The sequence below is a fragment of the Melopsittacus undulatus genome, chromosome 11, assembly GCF_012275295.1.
Source record: "Melopsittacus undulatus isolate bMelUnd1 chromosome 11, bMelUnd1.mat.Z, whole genome shotgun sequence".
Classification (NCBI taxonomy): Eukaryota; Metazoa; Chordata; class Aves; order Psittaciformes; family Psittaculidae; genus Melopsittacus; species Melopsittacus undulatus.
In genome coordinates, this window is record NC_047537.1 from 15,756,875 (window position 1) to 15,782,555 (window position 25,681).

At 45.3% G+C, this 25,681-nt stretch overlaps 1 protein-coding gene across 5 annotated transcripts in view; it reads left to right on the top strand.

The window, feature by feature from the left end:
• The window catches only part of TMEM94 (transmembrane protein 94), a 50,509-nt gene that overhangs the window by 19,085 nt on the left and 5,743 nt on the right, over positions 1-25,681 (top strand). For 4 of the 5 annotated variants that reach the window (XR_004079973.2, XM_034067720.1, XM_034067721.1 and 1 more), the window contains 25 exons: positions 192-311; positions 1,130-1,257; positions 1,910-2,046; positions 2,686-2,882; positions 3,629-3,780; positions 4,375-4,477; positions 4,790-4,876; positions 5,386-5,502; positions 9,262-9,318; positions 11,107-11,211; positions 11,800-11,964; positions 12,198-12,404; positions 12,572-12,887; positions 13,633-13,806; positions 16,923-17,025; positions 18,234-18,451; positions 19,647-19,828; positions 20,002-20,140; positions 20,751-20,866; positions 21,370-21,469; positions 22,861-22,969; positions 23,499-23,688; positions 24,227-24,304; positions 24,676-24,761; positions 25,324-25,405. Coding sequence is in view for 4 of the 5 variants with exons in the window: in XM_034067720.1 (XP_033923611.1) it covers positions 192-311; positions 1,130-1,257; positions 1,910-2,046; positions 2,686-2,882; positions 3,629-3,780; positions 4,375-4,477; positions 4,790-4,876; positions 5,386-5,502; positions 9,262-9,318; positions 11,107-11,211; positions 11,800-11,964; positions 12,198-12,404; positions 12,572-12,887; positions 13,633-13,806; positions 16,923-17,025; positions 18,234-18,451; positions 19,647-19,828; positions 20,002-20,140; positions 20,751-20,866; positions 21,370-21,469; positions 22,861-22,969; positions 23,499-23,688; positions 24,227-24,304; positions 24,676-24,761; positions 25,324-25,405 (3,468 nt within the window). In the remaining variant the exon portion in view is untranslated. The remainder of the gene's footprint in view (positions 1-191; positions 312-1,129; positions 1,258-1,909; positions 2,047-2,685; positions 2,883-3,628; positions 3,781-4,374; positions 4,478-4,789; positions 4,877-5,385; positions 5,503-9,261; positions 9,319-11,106; positions 11,212-11,799; positions 11,965-12,197; positions 12,405-12,571; positions 12,888-13,632; positions 13,807-16,922; positions 17,026-18,233; positions 18,452-19,646; positions 19,829-20,001; positions 20,141-20,750; positions 20,867-21,369; positions 21,470-22,860; positions 22,970-23,498; positions 23,689-24,226; positions 24,305-24,675; positions 24,762-25,323; positions 25,406-25,681) is intronic. The other variant, XM_031044855.2, reaches the window with a different exon arrangement.

Below are 25,681 nucleotides of genomic sequence, written 5' to 3' on the forward strand. Positions count from 1 at the left end.
CTATCGAAGGGCTCCAATTCCAGCTAGCAGGCTAAAGTTCACAGGAGGGAAGATGATTCCAAGAAGGTGCAGAATCAGACTGGTGATGATGAGTGCAGGGCATTCCGTGTAGGGTGCTCAGTCAGCCTCAAGGAAAAAGCCTAACAAGGACATTAGGAAGCACTAACCAGTTTGCTTTTCTGGCACCTCAGGATGAGATGACTTCAAGTTTGGGCCTCACCACAAAGAAAGCCCTCACCATCCTGAGAGACCAGTTGTCAGCACTGCTGGAGGGGCATCAAAAGGAACGGAAGAAAGTGGCTTCATGGAAGGTGAGGCACCAACAGCACAAGGTTGGGCACTCGGTCTCCTCAAAGCTGATAGGTGGGGAGTGTGTGTGTGATAGATGGTAGTTTAAAAAGCATCTGTCTGCAGTTCCTTGACACTCAGTTACACTTTTGGATTGGACCATCAAGCAGATGAGTTTGAAGTCCAAGATCATAGTTCCTGGTAAATGTTAATCACAGAACCACTCAGCTAAGGAACAGCTGAAGATGAAACAAAAGTTGGGTGCATTCCCTCCCAGACTGCTCCTGTAAAGTACCTGGGTATAGAACTGCTAAAGTCCTCTGGAACAAAGCAAGGAATCTACCTAAGGATATGTTTTCTCCCAGCATTTCCCTCCTGGATGCTGGAACTCAACAGAAGCTTTGCATCTGTGAAGGATCTGAGGGCTTCAAGAGCCACTAATGGCAGTGGGGTCCATATTAGATGAAGACCAAGAGCTGTGAAGCTCAACAGTCTCCCTTGCCCACCGTGTTTGTCTGGCATGACAAAGTGCTGGTGTCTATGCACAGTACTTATGCACAGTGCTTGGTTAGTGACAGTGGGGCAGCCTGGCACAGAAGCCTTTTCATTCTTTCAGGCAAGAGTAAAGCAGAGAGAGTCACTCAAACTGACCAGCTGAGCAAGCATTAGTGCTGTAGCATTCCCATAACTGATCTGGGATGCTCTCTGTCATGTTCAGGGGGTTTTACAAAGTCATGTTCACCCTGGAGTGTCCACTGCTGCCTTCCCCCTTCCTTACTGTACTTTTCCAAGCCTTTGCCTCTGTATTTCCTAAATGCTGTCTGCTGCTCTGCTTTTGTAGGAGGTGTGGAGGAGCAGTTTTCTGTACCATGGTAACCGTTGCTCCTGTTTTCACTGGCCTGGTGCATCTCTGATGCTTCTGGCAGTGCTGCTGCTGCTGTGCTGCTATGGGAGCCAGCCACAGGGGAGGTAAGAACAACATCCTATGCTGGGTAACTGGAGCAAGGTGGCAGTTTTATATTGTCTTGATACTGTGGTTGATAGAACAGTGTTGTCCCTCATTCTGTGCAGACATCAAGACATTAGCATGCACTGGTAATTCTGTCCCTATCAGTCCGTTTCATAGACCTTCAGCCAACTTAATCCTACTGCTAAAAGATCCATAGAGTGTCCTATGGAGAGATTGAGATGGTTTTGTTACAGCATTAATCATAGAATCATAGAATAGTTAGGATTGGAAAGGACCTCAAGATCATCTAGTTCCAAACCCCCTGCCATGGGCAGGGACATCTTGAAAAATCCTAAGGCCTTGTCAGAGCTAGGAAGGATTTTGAAACTGGAGAAGTTAGTGGCTCATAGTGCTATCATATGTGCCATAGCATTACTTTGCTCTATTTGTCAGGGTACTGTTTAATTGGGAAAAGACCTTTCAGACTTCTCTGGTGGCATTATCCTAAAGAAGCGTGATCATAGCTCCCCTGCTTTTCTTTTTTGGCCAGGAGGCTGTGGGATGTAGGAATAAACAACCAGGCGGGTGTGCATTTATCTCTGTGGGTGGCTGGCAGTGTATTCTGCTCATTTACTCAAACCTTCCTGCTCTCTTCTGTTTTGCTGTGCAAAGCCAAGGGGCTGAGATAGTCAATGCATTGGCACTCTTCCTCCTCCTCCTCTTGGATCTCTTCATAATCGGGCGTCAGGAGAGGCTGAAGTGCAGAGAGGTGGAGAGGAGACTTCAGACAATCATTGAGAAGATAAATGGTGAGGTCCCATTCATCTGTCTCTTACTTGCATTTGTCTTTTCCTCCTGTTGGCTTCTTCTCCGAACCTGGCCAGATATGTTACTAATTGAGCTTAGTAGCCTTGCCCTGTGCTGCACAGAAACACTGAGAACTGTGTTCTACTCCTGCCTCTTCTGTACAATAGTTATTTTGAGCTATCATGTGGCCATGTGCTTCCAATCTGTGTGTTATCAGGTGGGCGTCTGTTATGTCTGTGCTTTGGAGTAATTTGAATCCTCAGTAGCCTACAAAAATAACTGCCTTGCAGCAGATGATGAGAGAAGAATACGTGGGGTTGTACCACAACAGAGATCAGAAGGAAATAAATTGCTGTGCATGAGCATCATCTCAGTGGGGGTTTGAACTTGAGGAGGTAGTTCAGTTCACTGTGGTGGTTTTAAGGACAGACTTCAGCTTTTCCATTGTACAAGTGTGTATTTGAGGTTATAGAATGTTTAGTTGTTAATACTGGGTGTAAAGAGAGGGGAGAAGACATCAAGGAGAAAGAGAGAGATGCTAAAAAATCACAGGCCTGTAGCCACTACAGGATGTAAACTGATGTGTGATTTGCCCCTCCAGAGTTGTTATCACTTAATTCTTACACAACCTCTGCTTTCAGATACACTTGGTAAAGAGGTGAAATGGCCAGACTCCATGTACCCTGACCTCCACATGCCTTATGCCCCATCCTGGTCCCTCCACTGGGCCTACAGGGATGGTCATCTTGTCAACCTGCCTGTGAGCCTGTTAGTAGAAGGAGATGTTGTTGCCTTGAGGCCAGGCCAAGAGTCATTTGCTTCTTTAAGAGGGATTAAGGTAACTTGCTTATTTCCCTGGCCTGTAACAATATATTTCCTGTGATTTTCTTGCTAATACTCTAATTGCAAGAGCACAGATTATTGGAGTGTTTGATTTCTTCGGACCTTGAAAATAGCTTGAAAGTTCAGTAAAGGACGGTGCTTTGTTAGGCAGACTGCATCTTCCCTATGAACTCCTAAACCCAATGGATGTGACACACTAATATGATACCAAAGGACCATATTTCCATCTCTTCCAGCTCAAGGGGAAATTGTAACATGCTGCTAAATAGAAGTGAAGTTAATCTATCCAGTACATACAAACCCCCTACTCTACCCTGGGCTTTATGTGAAGAAATAAAGTTTGTCTGCTTTGCCCTTCTCCTTACCACTAATATATTATAAAAGAAGATAATATAAAATCCATGAGGTAGAAGTAAATCTCAGTGAAAACATACTTGAAGAAGGTTGGAAGAAGTTTAAAGCCTAAAATCTACCTTTGCTGGGTTTTATAACTCTCACTCCAAATGCCACTTGTCATGCCATAACCAGATGTGCTCGAGCACAAGCATTTCATTTTACTTCAAGTTTGAAGCAACAGTTTAGCTAATGAATATTTGAGAGCTGAGAGAGGGAACTACTACAGTATGGGTGACAACACATATTGTAGTGGGGATCCTGCTGGACTAAGCCTCCAGTCCCTTGCAGCAGGATTCCACCCAGCCCCTGGCTGTGCAGCCTTTGACTCTCTGACCTTTTCCCCAGGATGATGAGCACATAGTTCTGGAGCCAGGAGATCTCTTTCCACCTTTCTCACCTCCACCGTCGCCAAGGGGAGAAGTGAAGAAGGGACCTCAGAACCCTCAGCTGTATCGTCTCTTCCGTGTCTTGAAGACACCAATAATAGATAATGTCAGGTGGGTTAAACACAGTGCTCAAGGCTTGCCCTTGTCTGTGTCCTTGTGGCTGCCTCGTGTTGGTGAAGAATAAGAATTACTCATCCAGAACAGGAGATTTCAAATATGCTGTGGTGTGTTTTCTTCATACCTGAGAGTTTTCTAAGTCTCTTAACTCTGTCTTCAATTGTCCGCCTTAACTGGTAGTTTAGGCTAATACATAACCCCACATGTATGCCAAGTATTAACTGTTCAGCTCATTACTCTCCAACTAAATTTGAACAAGGCAGGGAGGTCACAGATTTCATGCATTTGACATAACCAGTGATATGACACCCTTTGGTCAAATGGAGATACAGATCTCTGAATGTCCTGTTGGAGTTTCAGTACACATTGGAGTGATGGAGCCTTCCTGTTAAGCAAGTGGGGAGTTTGCTCAGCAGCACTGCAAATTCACCATGGCAAGTGCAACACTGTTATTGTAGGATTTGGCTTCTCTTTTGAAGTACATCCCCATAGCATAGGGTGAATGCAGTGTTCTAATCAGGTCTCCTAGGAAAGTGCAGGGTTGGGGTCTTGGTTTCTGAAATCTCAAGCTCTTTTCCATTTTTTCAGGTGGTGTCTGGAAATGGCTTTGTCACGTCCTGTGACAGCCCTGGATAATGAGAGATTCACTGTACAGTCAGTGATGCTGAAATACGCTGTCCCTATTGTACTGGTAGGTCTCATTTCAAGCCTCTGTTGTTGAATATAGCCAGGTTTTGTCAATAAAGGTGAAGAATTTGCAGCCATCAACAGGAAGTTGTGGCCAGGCCCTGCCTTACACAGCTGACTCAGTGTGTACCTTGGGTAGTTCAGAGAAGCAAAGATGCTGATCCATCTAGCTGTGAGAGCACAGGGAGGAACTGTGCCAGCACACCAAGTATATCTTCCAGACTTTCCCAGGGCTGAGAGTGTTACAAGACAGTGGAAACTCCTTCCCTACAAGCAGTAGTAGTTGCTGACAGTGCCATCTCTATTTGAACTGCAGGCTGGCTTCCTGATCACCAATGCTGTGCGCTTCATTTTCAAAGCTCCTGGAATTGCTTCTTGGCAGTACAGTCTTCTTCAGCTACAGGTAAAGAGCTTTGAGCTCCAGTACTCCTCCTTCCCAGAGAACCACTGAGGCTGATTCCCTCCCTCAGTGAGTTGCTTCATGCTGTGACAGCATCCTATGCACTCCCTTGTGCATGCTGGATCTCTGGGAGCTCTCAGTGGAGCAGAACAACAGCTCTACCCTTGCCAATCTTTGTAGACTGACCTTTATATATCTTGCTCCTTCTCACTTGCCGTATGTGTGTGTCTGTGTATATGTATCTATGGTATCCTTTGCCTTTAAACTTGCAAGAGTTTATGCCAAACTGAGCAGGAAAAAGAGCTGCAAGTTTATGTGATTGATTTATTCATTCCCTCCATTATAAAGCCCTCCTGTGCTTCCCCTGGTGCTGCACTGCTTCCAGTGCCAGCAGTGTCCTTCCTTCCTGCCAGTGCCTTTTCCCCACCCTCTCATGGTCATGGAGAAGGTGTTATGTGAGATGTCTGAGTCCTTGTTTCTGTGCTCGCTAGTGATCTACAAATCCTTTTCAGGTGAATGGTGTCCTACCCATCCTTCCGTTGCTCTTTCCTGTCCTGTGGATTCTTGCCACAGCCTTTGGAGAAGCCAGAGTGTTGGCCCAGATGAGCAAAGCCTCATCCACCTCACTGGTAGGTATCTCCCCACATCAAAACTACTGCAGAGCAAAGGGCAGGAGATGAGAAGGGCTGTTTGAAGGGAACACAGTGAATTCAGCAGATGTGTCAGTTGTAAAAGCTTGTTGGATCTTTGCCCAGCTGTGCTCTCTCCCTGGAGCATGATGTGACTTCTTCTTGAGCAAATGTTCTAATTTTTTCAACCAGTGATTCTCTAAATCTCTTCAAGACAAGTGCTTTCTATCCATTAAATACAATCTGCCAGAGGGGTCAACATGGAGATAAACACCCTATGGTGGCTGTAACTGGGCAGTGTTAAGCCACTGAGAAGGAATGGGATACACGAGATCCTCTGCAGTCCCTGGTTTTAACATGTGGGCTCTTTCCTGAGCCTCTAAGGCTTCTTAGGCATGGCCTTTGCAGTAGTCAGGGAGTAAGAGGAGTTTCTGGTGGTTGTGCTGGTCTGGGGAGCAGTTTGGCAGTCTGATGGGTGTGTGATCCTGAACTGGATGTGCTGATGGGTGTCTCTTGTTCTCTCCCAGTGGCGGTGTTGGTGAGATGCACGGTGTTGCTTGTCTTCAGTGCTGACTTCTATTATGCCAGTAGTTGGACAGAGTTTCTCTCTCCTTCTTGTCCTTCCTTGGCCTCTGTGACCCTGGGTCTGTGTTTTCTATTATTCTCCCTATAGGTTGTACATGACCTGTGTCCTAGGAGGGAGGACACATTGCCTCCCTCAGTGGTGTTTGCACCTTTACCATCTCTTTCCACTTTACCTTTCCAGCCATTCTTGGCATCACTTGGTTTTTCTCTTTGGAACCTTCCTCTTCCCTGTTACATCTTGCTATTTGGCTGGCAAAGCCATAGCTCCTTGGCTTCCCTGCTTCATCATTCTCAACATATGCATGCGCCCTGTCACCCATACTGCACCTTGTGTTCTTTCCTGTCTTCTCCTTTTTCTTGTTCAGGCACCTCATTCTGTCCAGCCAGCTCTTTGTGTGATATCTCAGACATGATCCTCCATCCTTGCTGCTGCAGAACCACCACTGTGATGTGCCTTGGTCATTCCCCCTTTGACTAGGGCAGTCTTCTCTTGGCCTATTTTTTCCTTCCTCCTCTCTATTCAAAATGTAGCAGGTAAGACCCTCTTCCTCTGCAATCCCCTGGTCTGTGTGATGCTCTTTCCACCTTCTGCTCCCTCCCATCATGCTCAAGCTGTTTGATGCCCAGTTTTTCAAGGCCATAACCTGGTCAGACATCCTGCAGGGAACAAACCAGTGTCCCCCAAGACGAGCACCTGCCTCAAACTGCATTACTACGGTTGGACTACAGCAGCATTCCTTATAGTAAGGAATTTGATGTTGGTCTGAAAACATTTGCACTGGCTTTGAGAGATTGTTTCAGTAACTATTTACCTTCACTGCTAAAAATGGGCATTCTCTGCTAGTGGGACTTTTTGTAGTATCTGATATCCAGCCCTTGGAGCATTTACATCTTTTGTCTCCTATATCTAAGAGCACATCAGTCAAATTTCTGGCCTGTTGTAGCTACTCAATCCCTTTTACCATCTCTATAGTTAAGTAAATAGTTTGAGCACCTTGAGTCACTGTAAGCATATTTCCCAACCCTTTAATCTTTCTTTTGGCTTTCCTCTGAGCTTTCTGCAGTGCTTCAGGATCACTGTAGCATTATGAACCTCCAAACCCCACAAAACCTTCCAGTAACAGCTGTGCTTGTGCTAGATTTCAGCATAATTTGGACTTTCTGCTCTCTGTTCCTTTGTTAGTGCAACAAAGGATCATAGTAGATCTTTTAGCCACTGCTTTAGTAAAATGGGCAGTCTTTGTTCAGCTGACAATCTACAGTTACTGCTTTCTGAGTCCTCATCCTTTAAGTCCAACCTGCATTTTTGCTCCTAGCTATGCCACCTTATTTTTATGCCTATTGGTGTGCATGAGTTTGCTTCTTTACCAAGCAATGTGTATTGTTCTGTAACAAGACTCTATTCTCTTTATTATTGGACCTTGCCCCAAACTTGGTATAGTGTACAGTCTCTATCAGTAATGGCTTTTTAGTTTTCTTTCAAGCTATTTACAAACTACCCAGATTTGAGCATCCTCTTGCAAATAATTCCTCAGTTTCTCTTCTGTCTGGGAATAGTCTATTTCTAATATATTTAATACAGGGCCTATTTTTCTTTCGTTACTCTATTTTTTGTTAGAAAACCATTAAAACATTTTGTGTAAGTCAAAGTATAGAATCTTAGAATGACAGAATAGTTCAGGTTGGAAAGGACCTCAAGATCATCCAGTTCCAGCCCCCTGCCACAGGCAGGGACACCTCACACTAGACCGTGTTGTCCAAGGCTCTGTCCAAGTACCAAGGGATCTATGTCAAAAGCATTATTTTTATCAGTCAAATTTGTAATTCTGTCCAAAAAGATCTCACTCTAGTTCCATGAGATTTATTACTCACATACTTGTAGTGTTTGGCACTGATTGTATTATTCCACTTCTTTTAATTGAGTCTCATATTAGCTGCTCTGTTTTTCTGTCTGAAATCAAAGTCTGTCTGGGTCCTGCACTAACCTGGTTTGTTCTCCTTATCCTTTTTAGGCGTTGGCACCACTTTAGCTTTCTATTGCACTGGGACTTAATCCATGCTTGAAGCCTTGTGCTAAATCAGCAGGAACAGTCAGAAAGTTGTCCAGACCTGCTAATTTAAACATAGTTACTTTCAGTAGCTAAGGGTAGAATGGAAAATATTTCCTAGTTATCCTATGGTATGATTGTATCACTGGGTAAAGAACAGCAGTATTTATCTTGCTTTGCCTTCAGTATCATTTGCAATGTCTGTCTTCATCAAGCAGCAGACTGGTTTTAATTACGTATTGATATACTTTATCTTACTTTTATGTTAACTTTTACTTCTATTTTCAGTTCCACTCACACCTGGGCTTTTTGAATTTTCCTATGGGATTATTTAAATATTAATAAAATTATTAAATTAGTAAAATATTAATAAAATGTTGTTAAACATTTCCTAATTCTTCTTCTTAGCTCTCAGTTTAAATTATTCCTGATGAATCTGTCTTGGTAACAGGTCATTTTTAAAGTGCCATGTATATGCATTATTATTGGGGTGGTGTTTTATCTCCATACAAATGTAATTGCCATATCCACTTATGCTTATGAATATACTTCAGTTTAAACTGTTTTTCAAAATGACATCTACTGTGGCATTCCTTTGTGCTGGATGCAGATTTTGAGTTAGGATATTTCCCAGTATAATTCCAAGTTAATTCCATGGCAGTGCCCTGCTATAATGTCATTTCCTGTCCAAATCCCATTCATATCACCTCATTCCTCTGTGTCCATTGTATTCCAGGCACCTGCTTTTACACCCACTTTCCTAGCTCCCTTAACTGACCCATTTAGCTTAGAACCAGATCAGTCTGCCCTGGTCTTTTTGTCTAAGGATAACCATGCAGAAACAGCCTCCTCTGGGTGTAATTGCTGTTATTTTCTCTGTAGACATTTAGGTAATGACCGTGCATCTTCTGTGATGTACAGCACCAAGCACTTCGTGCCTCACAAGTAGATAAAGACATGGGCCATTAAGGACTTAATTGCTTGGATGAATTACTGCTCTGCCTTGGTATTCCCACTGAGCAGGACTCCTGTTTTCTCCTCTATGAAGACACAGTATTGAGGGAAGGATGTTCCTCATGACGCGTCTGAGCACGATTATACTAACTGGTCTCTTCTCTTGCTGCAGCTTGCTAAGTTTTCAGAGGACACTCTCAGCAGCTACACAGAGATGGTATCTTCTCAGGTACTATTATTATGGTTTTCTTCCATCTTCACTGCACAACTTCATGATATCCTTTTCTTTCCTCTCTGATCTCCTGCTTGTTCCTAAACCCTTTTTACTTGTGTCACTTATTCACTGTCACTCATTTGCTGCTCTAATTTGCTGGTTGCATGGCTTTCCCTTGCACCTTCTCATGTAAATGCTACTCTGCTGACCAGAGATTGAGGTGACTTTGATACTGAGTCCAGCTGTGCTTTTCTGAATATTACAAATGGTTTGATATCACCTTTTTTCTGTCTTGAAGAGCATACCTCTTTGGAGCCCTTCTGTTCCAGGAGTAAAATAAGCTTTTTATGGTGTCTGTCAGAAAGAAGTATTTTCCTTGTACCAGAAAAACCTCCTTTTCCAAGCCAAAACTTAAGAACAGAGGGGATGGTGGTCAATAAAGAGGGGTCCATGGGCTGCTCAGGCTTTTTAAAATCCTGATCCTGTTTCATAGGCTCCTTAACAAGTTTAAGTACATGTGCTTCCAAAGCTGGACTAAAAGAGCACTCAGAGGACCTTTTTTCTGGGGAAGGAACTGCATCTGGCCACTCTATAAATTGAATCATCCAGATTAAACAGGAGGGTAAAGGAAAGACACTTTTCTGTCTAATCTGGCATTAAGATTCCCCTTTCCATAAGGAGGCAGATGGACTCCAGAAATGATTAAAATCCCGAGGTATTATAAGAATCAATTCATATCTCCCTCCCAGCCACACAGAGGAATGCACATGGATGCACACACAGAGGCATCCTTTGATGAACAGTTTGTTTTCTCTCTGTGACAGTTCATTAAGCTGAGATGTTTTTCAGGTGTTCAGTGGGAGTGATTTGAGCTGAAGCTCCTCACTGAAAAGCTCTCCTTCTTCCCTTTTATACCTATGTAACATTATTGCTTATGAGAAACTGATTTAAAGAAGAGTTTCTTTTCTACCTGATTGTTCTGCATTTGAGCTTATAGCTGTATTAACACTTGGGATCTAAGGAACTTGATCTAAGGAGCTCTGGGGGAAGTGACAGCATTCCAGAACAACAGATAAAAAAGCAGTAAAAGAATACTGCAATGCAAACCTGGCTTTCCTGGCTTTAGGAGTGCACAGAGAAAAACACACAGCTCTGGTGCTTGGATTGATTGCCACCACCCAGACTCCCTCTGCAGCAGTTTTGTGTTGGAAGATGAAGGTGCCAACACAACATTTTCATTTTGCAAAAGAGCCTTTTCAGTTTATTACAATTGGTTACAATTCATTTGTAATGATGGAGTAGGGCACCTTGGCTTTGTTTCCAAAACTGCCACTGCCTCTGTAAGTAACCTTGGCCAAGTCATGTCAGCACAGTGACTCCATTTACCCCCATTCACTCATTATGGTGATCATAAGCTTAAGGCCTCAAACTCTATAACCCAAGTGGATGAGAGTTACTTTAAATATGCTAAGAGCTATAACAACTGATTCACCTCGAATAAAATAACTTCAGAATTCCTCACTGTGTTTTTGGGTAGAGAAAGGTAGTTTCAGTGAATTCTCAATTCAGTCACTGTTAGCAGTGATTCTTCCTCCTCTGGAAGGGGGGAGAAATGCCTTTCCCTTGAGAACATCAGCACTGGATCAGTTACCAGGTTCCCATGGAGGCTGATGTTTATCTCACAGTGTATCACTGTGTTGAACCTGAAAGCAGGTAATGTCATACTCCCTTTTTTCCTTCTCTCCCTTCATCTTGCACTGAATGAGCCTTTCACTGGCTGATGTCCTCTGCTTCCCTTGGCAGGAAATGATACGCTGTATCTGGAGCCACTTCCTCTGTGTTTTAAAAGGCAAATCCCCAACTCTGAGCTTCACTTCCAGCTTGCTCCATAGTCTGGGATCTGTCACTGTGAGTATTGCTGGGTTGTTAGAAGGAGGAGCCCTACATGAATGCTTCATTTGCATCCTTCACATCATCCTTCCCTGAGCATAGACTGTTAGCAGTCAGGTCACTGTGCTGGAATTAGAAACCCTTCAGGCACCTATCTTTGTAGAGGAGCTGATAACTGTCTTGTCCAAACAGCACATTTACAGGCTAAAACAATGGTTAGAGATACTCTGTGGCATCTAACAGGATGTCTGTGTTTTCTAGCTCTGGTTCTGGTCCCATAGCCCTCTTGCCTCCTGATCAAGAACCAGCTGAGTAGATCCTCATAAGGTACTAACTGGTGAAACAGGCTGAGTAGTTGCTTCCTTCAGTGGTCTTCATCCTTAGTTTTGCAATATCCTGAGATAAAATGTGTTAACCAACCCCTCAATCCTGCTAGAGCAAGGAATTCTTAGAGGCTTAGTAAGTGCAGTTTCTTAGACAGAAAGCTGGGACATGTCTATTCTCCCATGTGTTTATTAAACTTGTGATATTTACAACTGTGCATGAGCACTGAGATGTGTTTTCACTGATATTTTGCCTTCTTGGGGGTGTTGTGGGTTGTTCTAGGTGCTCTGCTGTGTAGACAAGCAGGGAATTCTTTCCTGGCCAAACCCCAGCCCAGAGACTGTTCTGTTCTTCAGTGGGAAGGTGGAACCACCTCATGATAGCCATGAAGATCTGACTGATGAGCTCTCTACACGGTCTTTCTGCCATCCTGAGATGGAAGATGAGGTGAGTAATGTGTAAGCCATAATGCAGTATTTTGGCTCTGAACATGGTTTGACAGACATGCACAATGTGGTATTATAGAAGGGGCCCTTTGCTTGTAGAGAAATCCTATGTTATAATTCTTTGCTTAAAGGATGAGATACTCTTTCATAGGAGTCCTAATGCAGCAGGTGAATTAGTACTGGCTCAGGTTCAGCCACTGAATCACCACTGTTCATATTGCTGGTTTCTTGCAGCCCCATGAAAGAGATGCTTTGCTCTCTGGCCCTCTGGCAGACACAGTCCATATAGCCAACGAGCAAGAGAGAAACAACTGGTCTAGTGACCCTCCAAAGGCTCCTGATGCCCATACCCACCGAAAGCCAAGCAGAAGCAAGCATCCCTCTGGGTCCAATGTGAGTTTTAGCAAAGACACAGAAGGTGGAGAAGAGGAACATGCACAGGTAAGACATAACTGATGGGGCACACAAGTGGTCTTTTGTACAGCTATAAGCCAGACTTAAACCTACAGTGTCCCCTCTTGGGAATTTAGTGGAGAATTGCCTGTGGGATTCTAGGCTCAAGCTGTATTCATTGTAACCAACTAGAATTTTCCTGTCTGTTGGCCCAGGTTGTTGGTGACAGTGAGACGATGACTTGTGAGGCTGAAGACTTTGTGTGTGACTACCACCTTGAGATGCTTAGCCTGTCCCAAGACCAGCAGAACCCCTCCTGCATCCAGTTTGATGATTCCAACTGGCATATGCACTTGAATTCCCTCAAGCCTCTGGGTCTGAATGTGCTGCTCAACCTCTGCAATGCCAGTGTGACAGAGCGTCTGTGCCGCTTCTCTGACCACCTCTGCAACATTGCCCTCCAGGAAACTCACAATGCTGTGCTGCCTGTCCATGTGCCTTGGGGCCTCTGTGAGCTTGCCAGGCTGATAGGTGAGGAGAAATTGGATGAGCAGACACAGAGAAATCAGAGCTGTCAATAGACACTTAATCCTTAGAGAGCACAAGAAAAATACTTCCCCAGTCCTGGTTGCTGAGAAGGTGAAATTACAGACCTGGCTCTATTGTTCACTTGCCAGAAGAGTCTTTTAAAGAGATTGGTTTTGGCAAGTTCTGACATTGCAGGTACTATCAAAGGAACAAATGTCATCAAGGATATTCCCAGCCAGCCCTGGCTAGGCTTGGAATTCTTCTGCTTGAGTCTGCCAGTCTCAACAGGAGACAAAGAATACCTGCTAATGGATAGACAGCTGCCCTGTCTTTACAGTAGTGCTTTACCAGCAGTTTGGGTATAAATGACATGAGGTACTTCAGGTTGTTCATAGGTGGGAAAACCAAGGCACAGGGGAGATTAGAAGTTGGAGTTCCACTAGGATGGAAATCTGGAAGCTCTTGAACTCACTGCTATCCTTGTCCTTCAGTGTCACAGTTCCTTTCTCCAGTGAACCAGAAGCCTGAAAGCTGTAATTATTAATAGCATCAAGTCCTTCTGAATGATTTTCATCATAGATCTTGAGCCAGATTGATGTAGCTGCACCGTGAGCACAGCTCAGCTACCTATTGCTGGAGAGATGTCAGAATGAGCGTGGGCAAAGCGGGTGGCACAGAAGCAGGAGGAAGGACTTTTCTTTGTTTTTCTTAGACCCTGGTTTTGATCCTTGTCGCATTCATGTTTCAGGTTTCACACCAGGTGCTAAAGACCTTTTCAAGCAGGAGAACTATTTGGCCTTGTACCGCTTGCCAAGTGATGAGATGGTCAAGGAAACAATCCTGGGGAAGCTTTCGTCCATCACCAAGAGGAGACCACCCCTGAGCCACATGATTAACCTTTTTGTGAAGGACACCACTACCAGTAAGGCTGCCCCTTCCTTTGGGTATCTGCTTGGTGCAGGATGATCTTTTCCTGCAGAGAGCCTTGGAAATGTCAGACTGGAATAGTCTGGAGTCCCTGTGGGGTGATAGCCTTGCTCTGCCTATGGGCAGTACAGATGTGCTCACCAAACCTTAGTGATCAGTGCTATGGCATACTGAAGGGGGGAGTTCTTCCCAACTCTGGCTTACTCCAGGATCATAAATAGCTTTTGGGGATTATTTCAGCATATAGGAAACCTGGTTTCTGGGACCAAATGGCAGTGCAGGACAAGGTGGGGGGGTTATTTGGTTTTGAATAGACTTCATTATAATAGTGGGACTGGTACTGCACAGGGTTCAATATTACTCAAGGTTTTAGCTTCAGATGCTAATCCTGATAACCCAAATCAAAATCATTATCTTTGTGAGTTGTCTAACATATTATATTGCATAGTCCCTTTCTATATTGCATATTAATAAGAAATCAGAGAAATCCCATGCAAAAGCATGGTAACCACGCATACAACACCTGAAGCCATGCTGACTTCTTCACTCTTAATCCTTCCAAGTCTAATAGGAACAGGCTAGGATGGAAAGGAATTATAGCTGGGTACCATGAGGTCTTAAAGCACATCAGCAAGATTTCACAGCTTGCCTGTCAGAGCTCTCAGTCTCTTCATAATACCTTAAATTGACTGAAGTTGGCTCTCTGGAGTTGACTATGTTTGATATTGAATCTAAACCATTATTATTCTGCTGGCCAGAGGTTTATCAGGTAAACTGGCTTCTCTTGCACAATTCCTCTTAAATCTTTATCTTAGCCTGGGGAGGAGCTTTTTCTTTTATCCTGCTTGCTGCTCTCCTGCCTTTGTGAGCAAGAATTTTCTGATGCCGAGATTCTTAATGTAGCAAAACCCCTTTAATGTTTCATGTTGCCTCATTTCAACTCCTTATCCTCCTTTTTAAACCGTTTAGTTTAGAGGCTGGAGCTCAGACAAATGTGTATGTGACCTGGATTACACTGTCTAGAGTAGATGCTAAGAGGAATTTAGCCGGTGGGGTTAGTTAACCATTGGAACACCTCTTGTCCCTTGAAACTTTCTTACGTGTACAAGCAGAAGTAATGGATTGTGCAGATGACACTGGCTGCAATCGAATGGCTCTGTTTGTGCAGTCAGAGCAGATGATCACAACTAACCTCTCTTGATCCATTATTTGTGAATAAATCTTTGAGTCCACCCATTCCCAGGACGTGCTGAAGTCAAAGGGAGATGCATAATAAATTCTCCAGCTGTAGCAGAAATAAGAGGCAGCTTATCTGTATGCTCCCTTGCTGTTCCATGGAAATATGTGTCTCACCATCTGGCAGCGTTCATCCCACATCCATAGTAACCACATGGAAATGAGGGGCTCACCATCACCTTCAGTAGAATAAAGTGGCTTGATACCATCTCTTCCTTCCTTTGCTATAGCTGCACTCTTCCATTCCTTTTGCTTTGTGTCACTGGCTCAGTTGTAGCAGCTTGATTCTTCCTGATGAGTCCCAGCACTCATGAATGGCTGTCATACTCCCTCCCTGTCCTATTCATTAGTTTTCTCCCTTGTGCCAGAGAAATCCTGGGCTTCAACTTCATGATTTAAGAAGGGAAGAGGCTGAGCTCACTTTACTGGCAATGAAAGCTGACTGAACTCCTTCCAGTTTACAGAGCCTACTGTCACTACCATTTACCCCTTAGGACTGTTGTGCAGGATACTGATGCTGCTGAGTAGGAAATGGGTTGCAGTTGCTGTCAGGCATGAATATAGGTATGTCTGTGGTCATCTCTATGCTCTTGCTCTGTGTCCAGGGCATAGTTTTTGCATGAATCAATAAACATCTCTTACTCCCTCTTTCCTAGCAAGGACTACCTGACCCTAGGAACAAGGTAGGAAGGATTAGGTGTTCATACAATACAATTAATCAGAGCTTGGCACAAGTGCTCCTTTGTGTCCCTGAGGCAGGCTCCTCCTTTCACACACAGCTCCTATTAGTTGGAGGTTTGTTATGCTCATAAACTTGGCCTGAGATGGCTATTTATAGCAGAGAGCAGAGAGCTGCTCTGCTTTGGAAAACCCTTCTGTGTTCCTGAAGGTCCCTGCCTGATTTGTGCCACTGGATATTCCTGGCTCTTGGTTTCACCAGCTCGTGGGAGCATTTGCCCTCAGCAGCAATGCCTGCAAGGAGCCTTTGGGCTCATTTTTCTTGGCAGTGAGGTTTTGTCATTAGATGAGCTTTGAAGCTGTTGGGGACAAAATCATGGAGCAGCTGGAGGAAGGAATGTCCACTGGGAAGTCTACGTGTGTGCAATGTTAATGTGTCAGTGCAAGCGAAAGGAAGCAGGAAGTATGACATCCTTTCAGCATCCTAAAGGCAGCACCCTTTACCTTGTGTCCCGTGCCTGGGATCTGAACCAGACAAGTGCTATCACACACCTTTGAGAAACACTTTTTAACACCTCTGTCTACAAGAGGGAACAGAAGATTTTAAGTCTATGTTAAATAGTGGGCTAGTTGAATAAAAACCAGGCAAGCTTGTGGTGTCTACTGAGTTTCAGTTCTCTGATCACAACAGGAGTTACTTATCTAGAGTCTGTTATGTTGAACTTCGAACCCACCCAGATTTAACATGTTTTCAGGACCCTTTGTGAAGCAGGCTGCTATCCAATGGGTCAGGCTGTAGAATTACTTCTGCTGCTTGAATGGAAGGTACTCAAGAGCAGCTCTTACCTTTAGATCCAATCCTGAGTTGAAACTGAATACACTTTCCAGTGGAGGTAAACTTTGATCCTCACAGTCTCATCACTGGGGCTTGTAGTCTCATGGGAACACGCACACAGGGATAACTTTTCTTCTGTTCTGTTGGATAGAAGCAAGATATTATCCCACCCATTATAGGAGCACGATTGTTACACAGTGTAAGGAGTAAACAGGAACTGACTTCGGGGCTCACATCATAACCTTGTCAAAGGGGCTGTTTGGAGTGCTGGCTCAGTTTGAGCAGAAGGAGCAGTTGGAATGAGATCGCTTTCCTAGAAGCCTGTATGTGTGACGCTGACTCGTTGTTCTCCTACACTTCAGGCACGGAGCAGATGTTTTCCCATGGGACAGCTGACCTCATCCTTGAGGCCTGCACAGACTTTTGGGATGGTACTGACATCTACCCGCTCTCTGGCTCTGACAGGTAGGCACTGTGTCAGTGTGTGCAACTGCAGAGGGAACCAGATCACCCTTTGCTAATATTCCCTTTTCTGCTGTTCATTAAGCTATTTAATAGAAGCTTCAAGCAGGTTATGAACAGGAGCCTTATAATTAATAATAATGAATTACTGAAATTATAGCAACGTAAGAGATTAGCAACAAGCAATCTGTTGGGCTAAGACTAAGAGACTTACTCTATCTGTTAACAGATTAGCCACTTCTACGTGGATTCTGTTATGTAGTAGGACCAGTCATGTGCTGGTGGTAGGTAATTTCTGTTATTGTTCAAGACAAATGCCTTGTCTTATACCAGATACAGAGTGATCAATTCTACCTGCTGCTTCCAGTTTGAAGCCAGTCCATCACAATGCAGCACACCCTTTTTAGTCCTGCTGCAGGATCTGGCAGGGTTTCTTGTATTCATGTCTATAGGCTACATTTCTGTTCCCACTAGCAGAGCAGAGATGTTTGGTTTCATTGCCCAGCAGCACATTATTCTTCTTCCAAGTCTGCTTATCCTTAAGTGTCAGAAAACTCCCACTGGGCCTTTTTGGAATATCATCTTAGAAGCCAATGAAAAATCCCTTGTATAGTCTGATATGATTCATTTGTAATTTCAACTTAGAGAAGGAACTTTACGCTGTTCCAGTGTCTGAATATTGACTAAATGGAGACTTCACCTACAGCTCCTGGGACCCAAATCTGAAAGGACAGAAGTCTGTTGCTGTAACTACCTCTGCAATAGATACTATCGTCAGAGTTGTCAGTTCCTCCCCTGGTGTTAGTCTCTCTACAGATAAATTCTCTCTGATGTGTTAAGCTTCTGCTGTCATGCAGTAAACTTCCTTGGAGTCATCTGGCAGCCATATAGAGCATATTCTGTTAATAAATGTATTCAAAGAGCACTGTGTTCATACTCATCAATCTGTCTGATGAGCAAACAGAAACATTCACCACTGCCCCTGCTGGAATATGTGTTCTTGTTGTCCTAGTTTGTTGTTTCTAGTGTCTGTAGCTTAGAAAATGAAGAAACTCTAAGGAAAGGCCTTTTTAGAGCCTCTCATCACTCCTCATGGAATACATTTTTCCAAATACCCAGCTGTTGATTTCTGCATTGAACTGCAGTGTCCATTGTCAGAAATGAGGCGTATTTCTGCCTAACTTTGGCTGGTTTTTCTCTCTTCCACGTAGGAAGAAGGTGTTGGATTTCTACCAGCGCGCTTGCCTCTCAGGATACTGTTCTGCCTTTGCATACAAGCCAATGCATTGTGCCTTGTCCTCCCAGCTCAATGGCAAGTGCATAGAACTGGTGCAGGTCCCTGGGCAGAATGCGATCTTCACGTGCTGTGATCTCCCTGGGACAACCCCCATCAAGCAGAGCAGTCGGAGGAATAGCTGGAGCTCAGATGGTATGTGTCCTCTGTGCTGTCTGTAATCAGTTCTGCTGCTGGGCCAGGTGCTTGCTCTCTGATCAGGCTAGAGCTATAAGAACATTGTTATTCAGAGCAGCAGATGGAAGTTGAGAGCTAAGGGTTTCTGAAAGAGATGCATTTCCAGAGGAAGTAAGGATGTAACAGCTGGTAGGTATGTTTCTAGTTAAGTTACAGTGAAATTCTTCTGTTTGAGGGGAGTCTGTTTCTTAAAGCAGGCGACTCAGAGGCAAGATTTCTGGTATTTCAATACTTGGTTTGCTGTTTGTCTGATCCTATGGAAATCACATACACTGGGTTTTTCAAAGGAATTCCATACATGGTGATATGTGACTGTTCTCCCTTGATTTTGTTGCTGTGCTGGAGGAATGGATTCTCACCAGATGGATTGTCCATCTCCTTCAGAGCAGTAATGGGACTGAGAAATAGGCACATAACTCCATTTTCTTTTGGAAAAGCAATCCTAATCTCCTTCTGCCTTGGTCTCCCATTCTGTAACATGTGAATTATGGGATTCCCAACTGCTGGGAGGCAGTTGCGACTGAGTGTTTTCAGCACACTCTGCAGTCCCACCTGTGGCAAGCTTTGCAACTGTGTGAAGCATTGTATTATTTTCCTCATGGTGCATCCAGCTCCCATTCACCACAAGCTGAGCTGATGATGGTGAAGGAGCCCTGTCAAAAAGCCTTTGCAGACTCATTGGGAGCACCTGCAATGTCACTGGAGGGAATATGCTCCAGTTCCTTTGTATCAGCCCCTCCTACTCTGATGCCATTCTGTGTCTAGCTAGACTGCCTGTGTTGTTTAAGCACAGTTTGATGTGTTTAAAATGCACATGTGAACATTATGCAGCACAAATCCTTTACCTTTCTGCCCCAGTTCTTTGTGACTGATTCCTGTCTTCTGTTTTGTTTTTTTCCCTTCCATGCTCACTGTTTTGTGCTTGTATTCTTGGTCACACATGTGGGGATGTCCTGATACCACTTCTGTGACTGGGTATGCTGGGACAAATTGATGTGTCTTCATCTTTCCTCCTGTGTGTGTATCTGCATGTTTCTGGGTACTGTGTCTTTGGGTGTTATCTGGGTGGCCTCTCCCACCATTTGTACTTTGTGTGATGCACACGTGGCCCCTCGTGTCTCAATGTGATTGCGTGTTGTTTGCATGCCTGAAGAAGGGATTGGGGAAGTGATGGAGAAGGAAGACTGTATCCAGGCTCTGAGCGGACAGATCTTCATGGGAATGGTCTCATCTCAGTATCAGGCCCGGCTTGACATTGTCCGCCTCATTGATGGATTGGTCAATGCCTGCATCCGTTTTGTCTACTTCTCCCTAGAAGATGAGCTCAAAAGCAAGGTAAGCTGCCTCTGCTGAACCCTGAACTTGCATGTCCCTGGCTGGCAGACTGGAGAGTCCAGCATCAGCGCAATCTAAGGTTAATCTGATTCAGTTAATGGGTCCAGAAGGTACCAGTATGGCACTGGTCTGCACCACTCTGGCACTAAAATCTTCTGTCTGCTCATCTACAGGTGTTTGCTGAGAAGATGGGTCTGGAGACTGGCTGGAATTGCCACATCTCTTTAACACCTAATGGTGATGTGCCTGGCTCAGAGATCCCTCCCTCTAGCCCCAGCCATGCTGGCTCTCTGCACGATGACCTACACCAGGGTGAGAGAACCGTGCCTAAGCTGCTTTGAATGTTTCCTGGATGGTTCTTTAAACCCATTCCTAGGTTCCTGTGTCCTCAGCAGCTACCTGAGCCTTCAGAGTTCTGAGCACAAAACTGGATGGGCCTGAGGTGTGTGTGTGTGTATGTGAGAGAGTGCCTTACATTTATAGCCTTTCTACCCAGGCAGCACTACAGTTGTTGGAAGCCGACATCCTTATGCCATGGTTTCACAAGTGCTCATTAATGCTTTTGGTTCTTGCTGGGACCCTGCTCAAGCCACTGAGGGTCTCTTGCCTGTGCATTTTGCTTTCTTCTTACTTCAGCTGGGATTTCTTAACTCTTTTCTTCCTCTAGAAGAGAGGAGAACAGATAAACTATGGTGTCTCAAAAGAGCAGAGCTTGGGCTCACATCTCTACCTCTGAGCAGATTAGTCATCTAAAAATACTGCATTTTAGATGACTGAGTGGGATCCAAGTGTTGCTAACCTAGAAAATCAGACCTCACATTTCCTGTCTTCTGCAGTGCCACGTGAATACACCATGTGGGTGGCACAGGGGTGGCAGAGGCAGCGCTGTGCTGGTTGTTTATGCTGCTGCTTTCTGCTCCAGTTTCTCGAGATGATGTGGAGGGGCTTCTGCTGATGGAAGAGGAGGGGCACTCGGATCTCATCAGCTTCCAGCCAACAGACAGTGATATCCCCAGCTTCCTGGAGGACTGTAACAGGGTGAGGCCCCCTTTCCCTACACACCTTGTGCTGTTGTTATGGTCATCAGTATCACCTCCTTACTTCTAGAGGGAATTCCTCTTCAAGGCAGATTAACTGGTTTGAACTGGGACTTCTGATCTCCCAGCTTCCTATCTGGAAGCTGAGAAGTTGAGGGTTCTCTCAGTTAATCATTTTTACTGAACAGGAGTTTTTGGAGTTTAGGAATGGAGATGATCACACACATAATAGCCTTGAAAGCCACATCTCAGTCCATTTGTGTCCCCTTCCCATGTGCTGGGCAGGCAGTGGGAACAGCCCCACGTTCTATGCAGACAGAAGAACCTATCTTTCCTCCAGCTGTAAGCCATGGCTTGTGCTGCCCAGTAGCCAGGGTGGGACAAGCTCTTCCTGTGCCATACAGAGCTCAGGCATGAAATAGAGCAGTTTGAAGTTACAGTTCCTTCTGCAATTCCTCTCCCTCACACACTCATTCCCCTGCTTAGTCTCTGTCTCTTTTCTAGGCCAAACTTCCTCGGGGGATCCACCAGGTGAGACCTCACCTGCAGAACATAGACAATGTGCCTTTGCTGGTGCCCCTCTTCACAGACTGCACTCCAGAGAGTAAGTGGCACAAAGCCTGGGTCTGCCCTACTCCTGCCCATGAATACCTTCCCCATCATTTGCCCTGGCTCATCTGGGTGTGGGGAAGGGGATACAGCCCAGAAGTCTAGAAGGACATCTTGATATTAAAACCCCTCTATTTGTACCTGTGGGAAGCCAGGTGTTAAATTCATTTCAGTGATGCTGTTTCCTAGCTACGGAATTGGGCTAACAACTGCTCCTTTCAATTTGCATTCGTAAGACACACTAAAGCAAGCATCCAAAATACTGCTGCCTTCTATTAAATAAGCATTAGCAGTGTGCTAGAAGACTCTGACCTCTGCTCACAGCCCTTGCTGCCCTTATATAACTTGGAAATCACTTCCCAAAATGATTTTCCTCTTGCAGTGGCTGTTTAAACCTTTTGTTTTGTAGAACTTTTGATTACAGGGACCAGAAAGGACACATTTCTTTTCTCTGAGAGACACCATTTTATCTAAGAGACAGACTGGGTGCTCAGCTGCCCAATTCCTGTCTACAGGTATTGGAACTAAAGTGTAAGTTCCAAGCATCATTAGGTGTTTTAGATACCTCTGGGCACAGTTTACAGAGTGGCAGTGAGACCTGGGTACAGCCCAACCTGCCTAACCAGTCAGTGCCCAGGAGACTGCCTCTCTTTCGGCAGAAGTGGCAGTTTCCTGCTCCATCTAACCCTTGCAGTGCTGCAGATCTGGGTGCACCAGTCACTAGATAAGCTGTTTGCATAGGAGTCTGCACAGGGCGGGGTTGGGTTGTGTTTGGTTTGTTTCTTGTTTTCTTTTTTCCTGGAGCATTCTAGAAAATCTATCCACACACAGAGCACTGTGCATAAAGCTCCAGAAGAAAATGCACATCAAACAGCAGCTTTGATTTAGAGGCCCCAGGAGGGTGTTGATAAAGAGATTGATGTAGAGGTAGTAGTGGGAGTGCAGGAACAGGGGCTGGCTCTGAGTATGGCTAAGCACAGCACTGCTTTTGGAATGACTTGTTGTATTCCCTCTGTTCCTTTAGACTTAGGCCAGTAGGGATGTGCTGCTGAGCACATTTTAAAGTCGTAAGTTTATTTTAGGTTTTAATTATTTAGGTTTATTTAATGTTCTGCTATACCTACAGCTCTGGTCTGAAAGAGATGTGCTAAAGATGCACATCTCTGGGTGATAGTTCTGGCAATCACAGCTTAATTCCTGCCTCCTGCAATTAATCAGCTGTGTACTGCACAGATCTCATTGTAGATCTCATTGTGATGAATATCAGTTGGGGGAACTTGAAAAGCTCCAACTGCTTGTCATCCAGCCTGGGAGGGGTGTGTGAAACACTGCATCTGTGAGCATGATGAGATAACACACTGGGTTTCTCCTTCTGTCCCTTTACAGCCATGTGTGAGATGATCAAGATCATGCAGGAGTATGGGGAGGTAACTTGCTGCCTGGGAAGCTCTGCCAACCTGCGGAATAGCTGCCTCTTCCTGCAAAGTGACATCAGGTAGGACAGGATCCAGACTCTTCCTGCTGCCTTTACCTTATGCTTAGCAAGTGCCCAGCCATGGGTCACACTAGATCTGTGGGTTGTACAAGGGGATGCTCACGACTGCTGTCCATTATGAACTGAATTTGTCTCCATAAGGAGATCTGAGTGGTATTGGATGGGATGATTACCTAGATCCCTAGACACACAGGCATTTCTCTCCATCTTTGTGGAGAGAGAATGTGGAATTATTGTGCACCACGTGGCATTACAGATGTTTCTTATTGGGTGAAAGAGTGGAAAAGGGGTTAGCCAATTTGTTAACCTTCAAACACCAAAAACCCAAACGTGTTCATTATTTCTCTGGGAATTACAGAAAATCTAGGAAGCTTGATCCTAAATTCATGTCACAGCTCAGAGCTTCCCTACCAGCAAAGTAGATAGAGGTGGCATAGCACAGCACAACTGTGCAAGCTGGACTGCATTGGAACATAGGTTCTTCTTTGGGATGAGGACTTTCCCTAATGCTCCTGTGTTGTGCTTGCAGTATAGCACTGGACCCTCTCTACCCATCTCGCTGCTCCTGGGAGACATTTGGCTATGCCACCAGCACCACTATGACTCATGTCTCTGATGAGCTCACCCCTCTGCAGCTCTCAGGGCAACTCAACAGCCTGCCTTGCTCCATGTCCTTCCGCCAAGAGGAGAGTACCAGCATCATCAGGCTCATAGAACAGGTAAGCCAGGCACATCCCCTCTCCCTGCAGCTCACAGAGAGCAAAGCTGGGAGCTCATGTGAGCATTCTTGTGGCGTTACCCTCAGTAAGCTGCCAGTATTAGCTTTGCTCGTGTTTCCTGTCCTTTGTTCAGGAAGCACAACAGATACACTCTTCCTGCCCGGCCCTACCAGTCCAAGGTGTAGGGGATGGTTTGGGAATGATGCTTTGTAGCCACAGAACATGAACACTGTTCAGTTGGATAAAGAACAAGCTTGCAGAGATCCCTAGCCAGACACCAGTGCAGTGCTGGGGAGAAGTGGTACCCTAGAAAAGCCAGGAGGTTTAAACTTAACCCTTGTCTAAGTTCTGCCTTCCCTTCACAACCTCTACGTGTACACAAAAGACCTTCCCCTGTTGCTTACAGTGGGTCCAGATCCTCTCCCCTCCCACTTCCCCCACAGGCCCCATGTCCTGCTCCTGCCTGCCAATAATTGCTCTTGGCTGATAACTGCTCCCATCACAGCAAAGGGCTCTGAGGGCTTGTGCTTCCTTCCAGGCCAGGCATGCAACCTATGGGATCCGCAAGTGTTTCCTCTTCCTGCTGCAGTGCCAGCTGACCTTGGTTGTCATTCAGGTGAGTCCTGCCTGGGCTGGGGACAGCATTTAGCTCAGAGGACGGGAGCACTAGCATGGATGTGGGTGGCTGCAGTGGGGCGAGTGAGGAAAGTAGCCTTTAGTTGGGTTAACACAGCATCTTTGGGGAAGGTACAGAGAGAGACTATGTGATCTCAGCTGCATTGCCCCTGCTCCCTGATGCTGCTACAGGGGTTTCTTTTCAAACCCTTGTTTCCCATGGGGAAAAGCATCCCCAGCAGCCTGGAGCATGTGCAGTGTCAGCCTGGTTACCAGCTCATCCCAGTGTTTTGTGGGAGGACAGTGGCATCTTGGGTGACAGGACTGTCCTAGCACTGCTCATGGTCTTCACTGTGGGTTATTCCTGTGCAGTTCCTCTCCTGCCTGGTGCAGCTGCCCCCCATCCTCAGTACCACAGACATCGTGTGGCTCTCCTGTTTCTGCTACCCACTGCTCAGGTGAGTCTGTCAGGGTGGAATCTCCTGCCTCCCACCCACAGGATGCACAGACCAGTCCCCCAGCCTCACTGTGTCCATGGGAAAAGGAAGCTGACATCACCCACAGCATGGTAAGAAGGCTGGAAGGATTATTCCAAACACCTGCTTTAACAAGGTGCTTGGGAACACAGAGATAGGAGGATTTGTGTACTGCTATGTTAGCCCTGCCCTGCTCTCTGAGAGCTGCTGCTATCTTGTGGCTTAAACCTCCAGCTGAAAATCATTATCATATCTTAGTATCATTAATCCTGATACTGCTGCACTGATTGTAGGGTGATGGAGAACCTTGTGAGTCAGGCAGAGGTCAAAGTACCATGGGTGATGTGCTCTCAGTCACACATTTAGAGGTCACCTCCCTGTTTGCACCTGACCTAACACCTTTTATAGCATATGCTTAAGGCAGTGCCCAGGTGAGTTCCAATGCTTCAGGCAGCCTGAGGAGGTTATTTGGGTTCAAACAGTCACAAAAGAAGAGTTGTGGTGCCTGAACTTGTTACTGAGACACTAACTTACCTTTCTGCAGCATCTCCCTCCTGGGCAAGCCTCCCCACAGCTCCATCATGACCATGGCAACAGGAAAAAACTTGACTTCCATTCCTAAAAAGGTAGGTGATCCATCAGGTTTAAACAGTTCACATGTTTTTCTCTTGTGCTTTGTCTCAGTGTTGGTGCATAGCTAGGGCCCTGTGCCTTCCCAGCTCACTTGGGAAGTTGATCCATGGCATGAGCCATGCTATCCAAGTCTGACATGGACAGGAAGGGAATCCCACAGTGCCAGTGTGCCCACAGGGCAGCATCTCACCTATACTGCAGCTTGTCTTTTGCAGCCACTGGTCCCCTGATGCAGGGGAAGTTGGGCCAGTGACATGCCCACATCATCC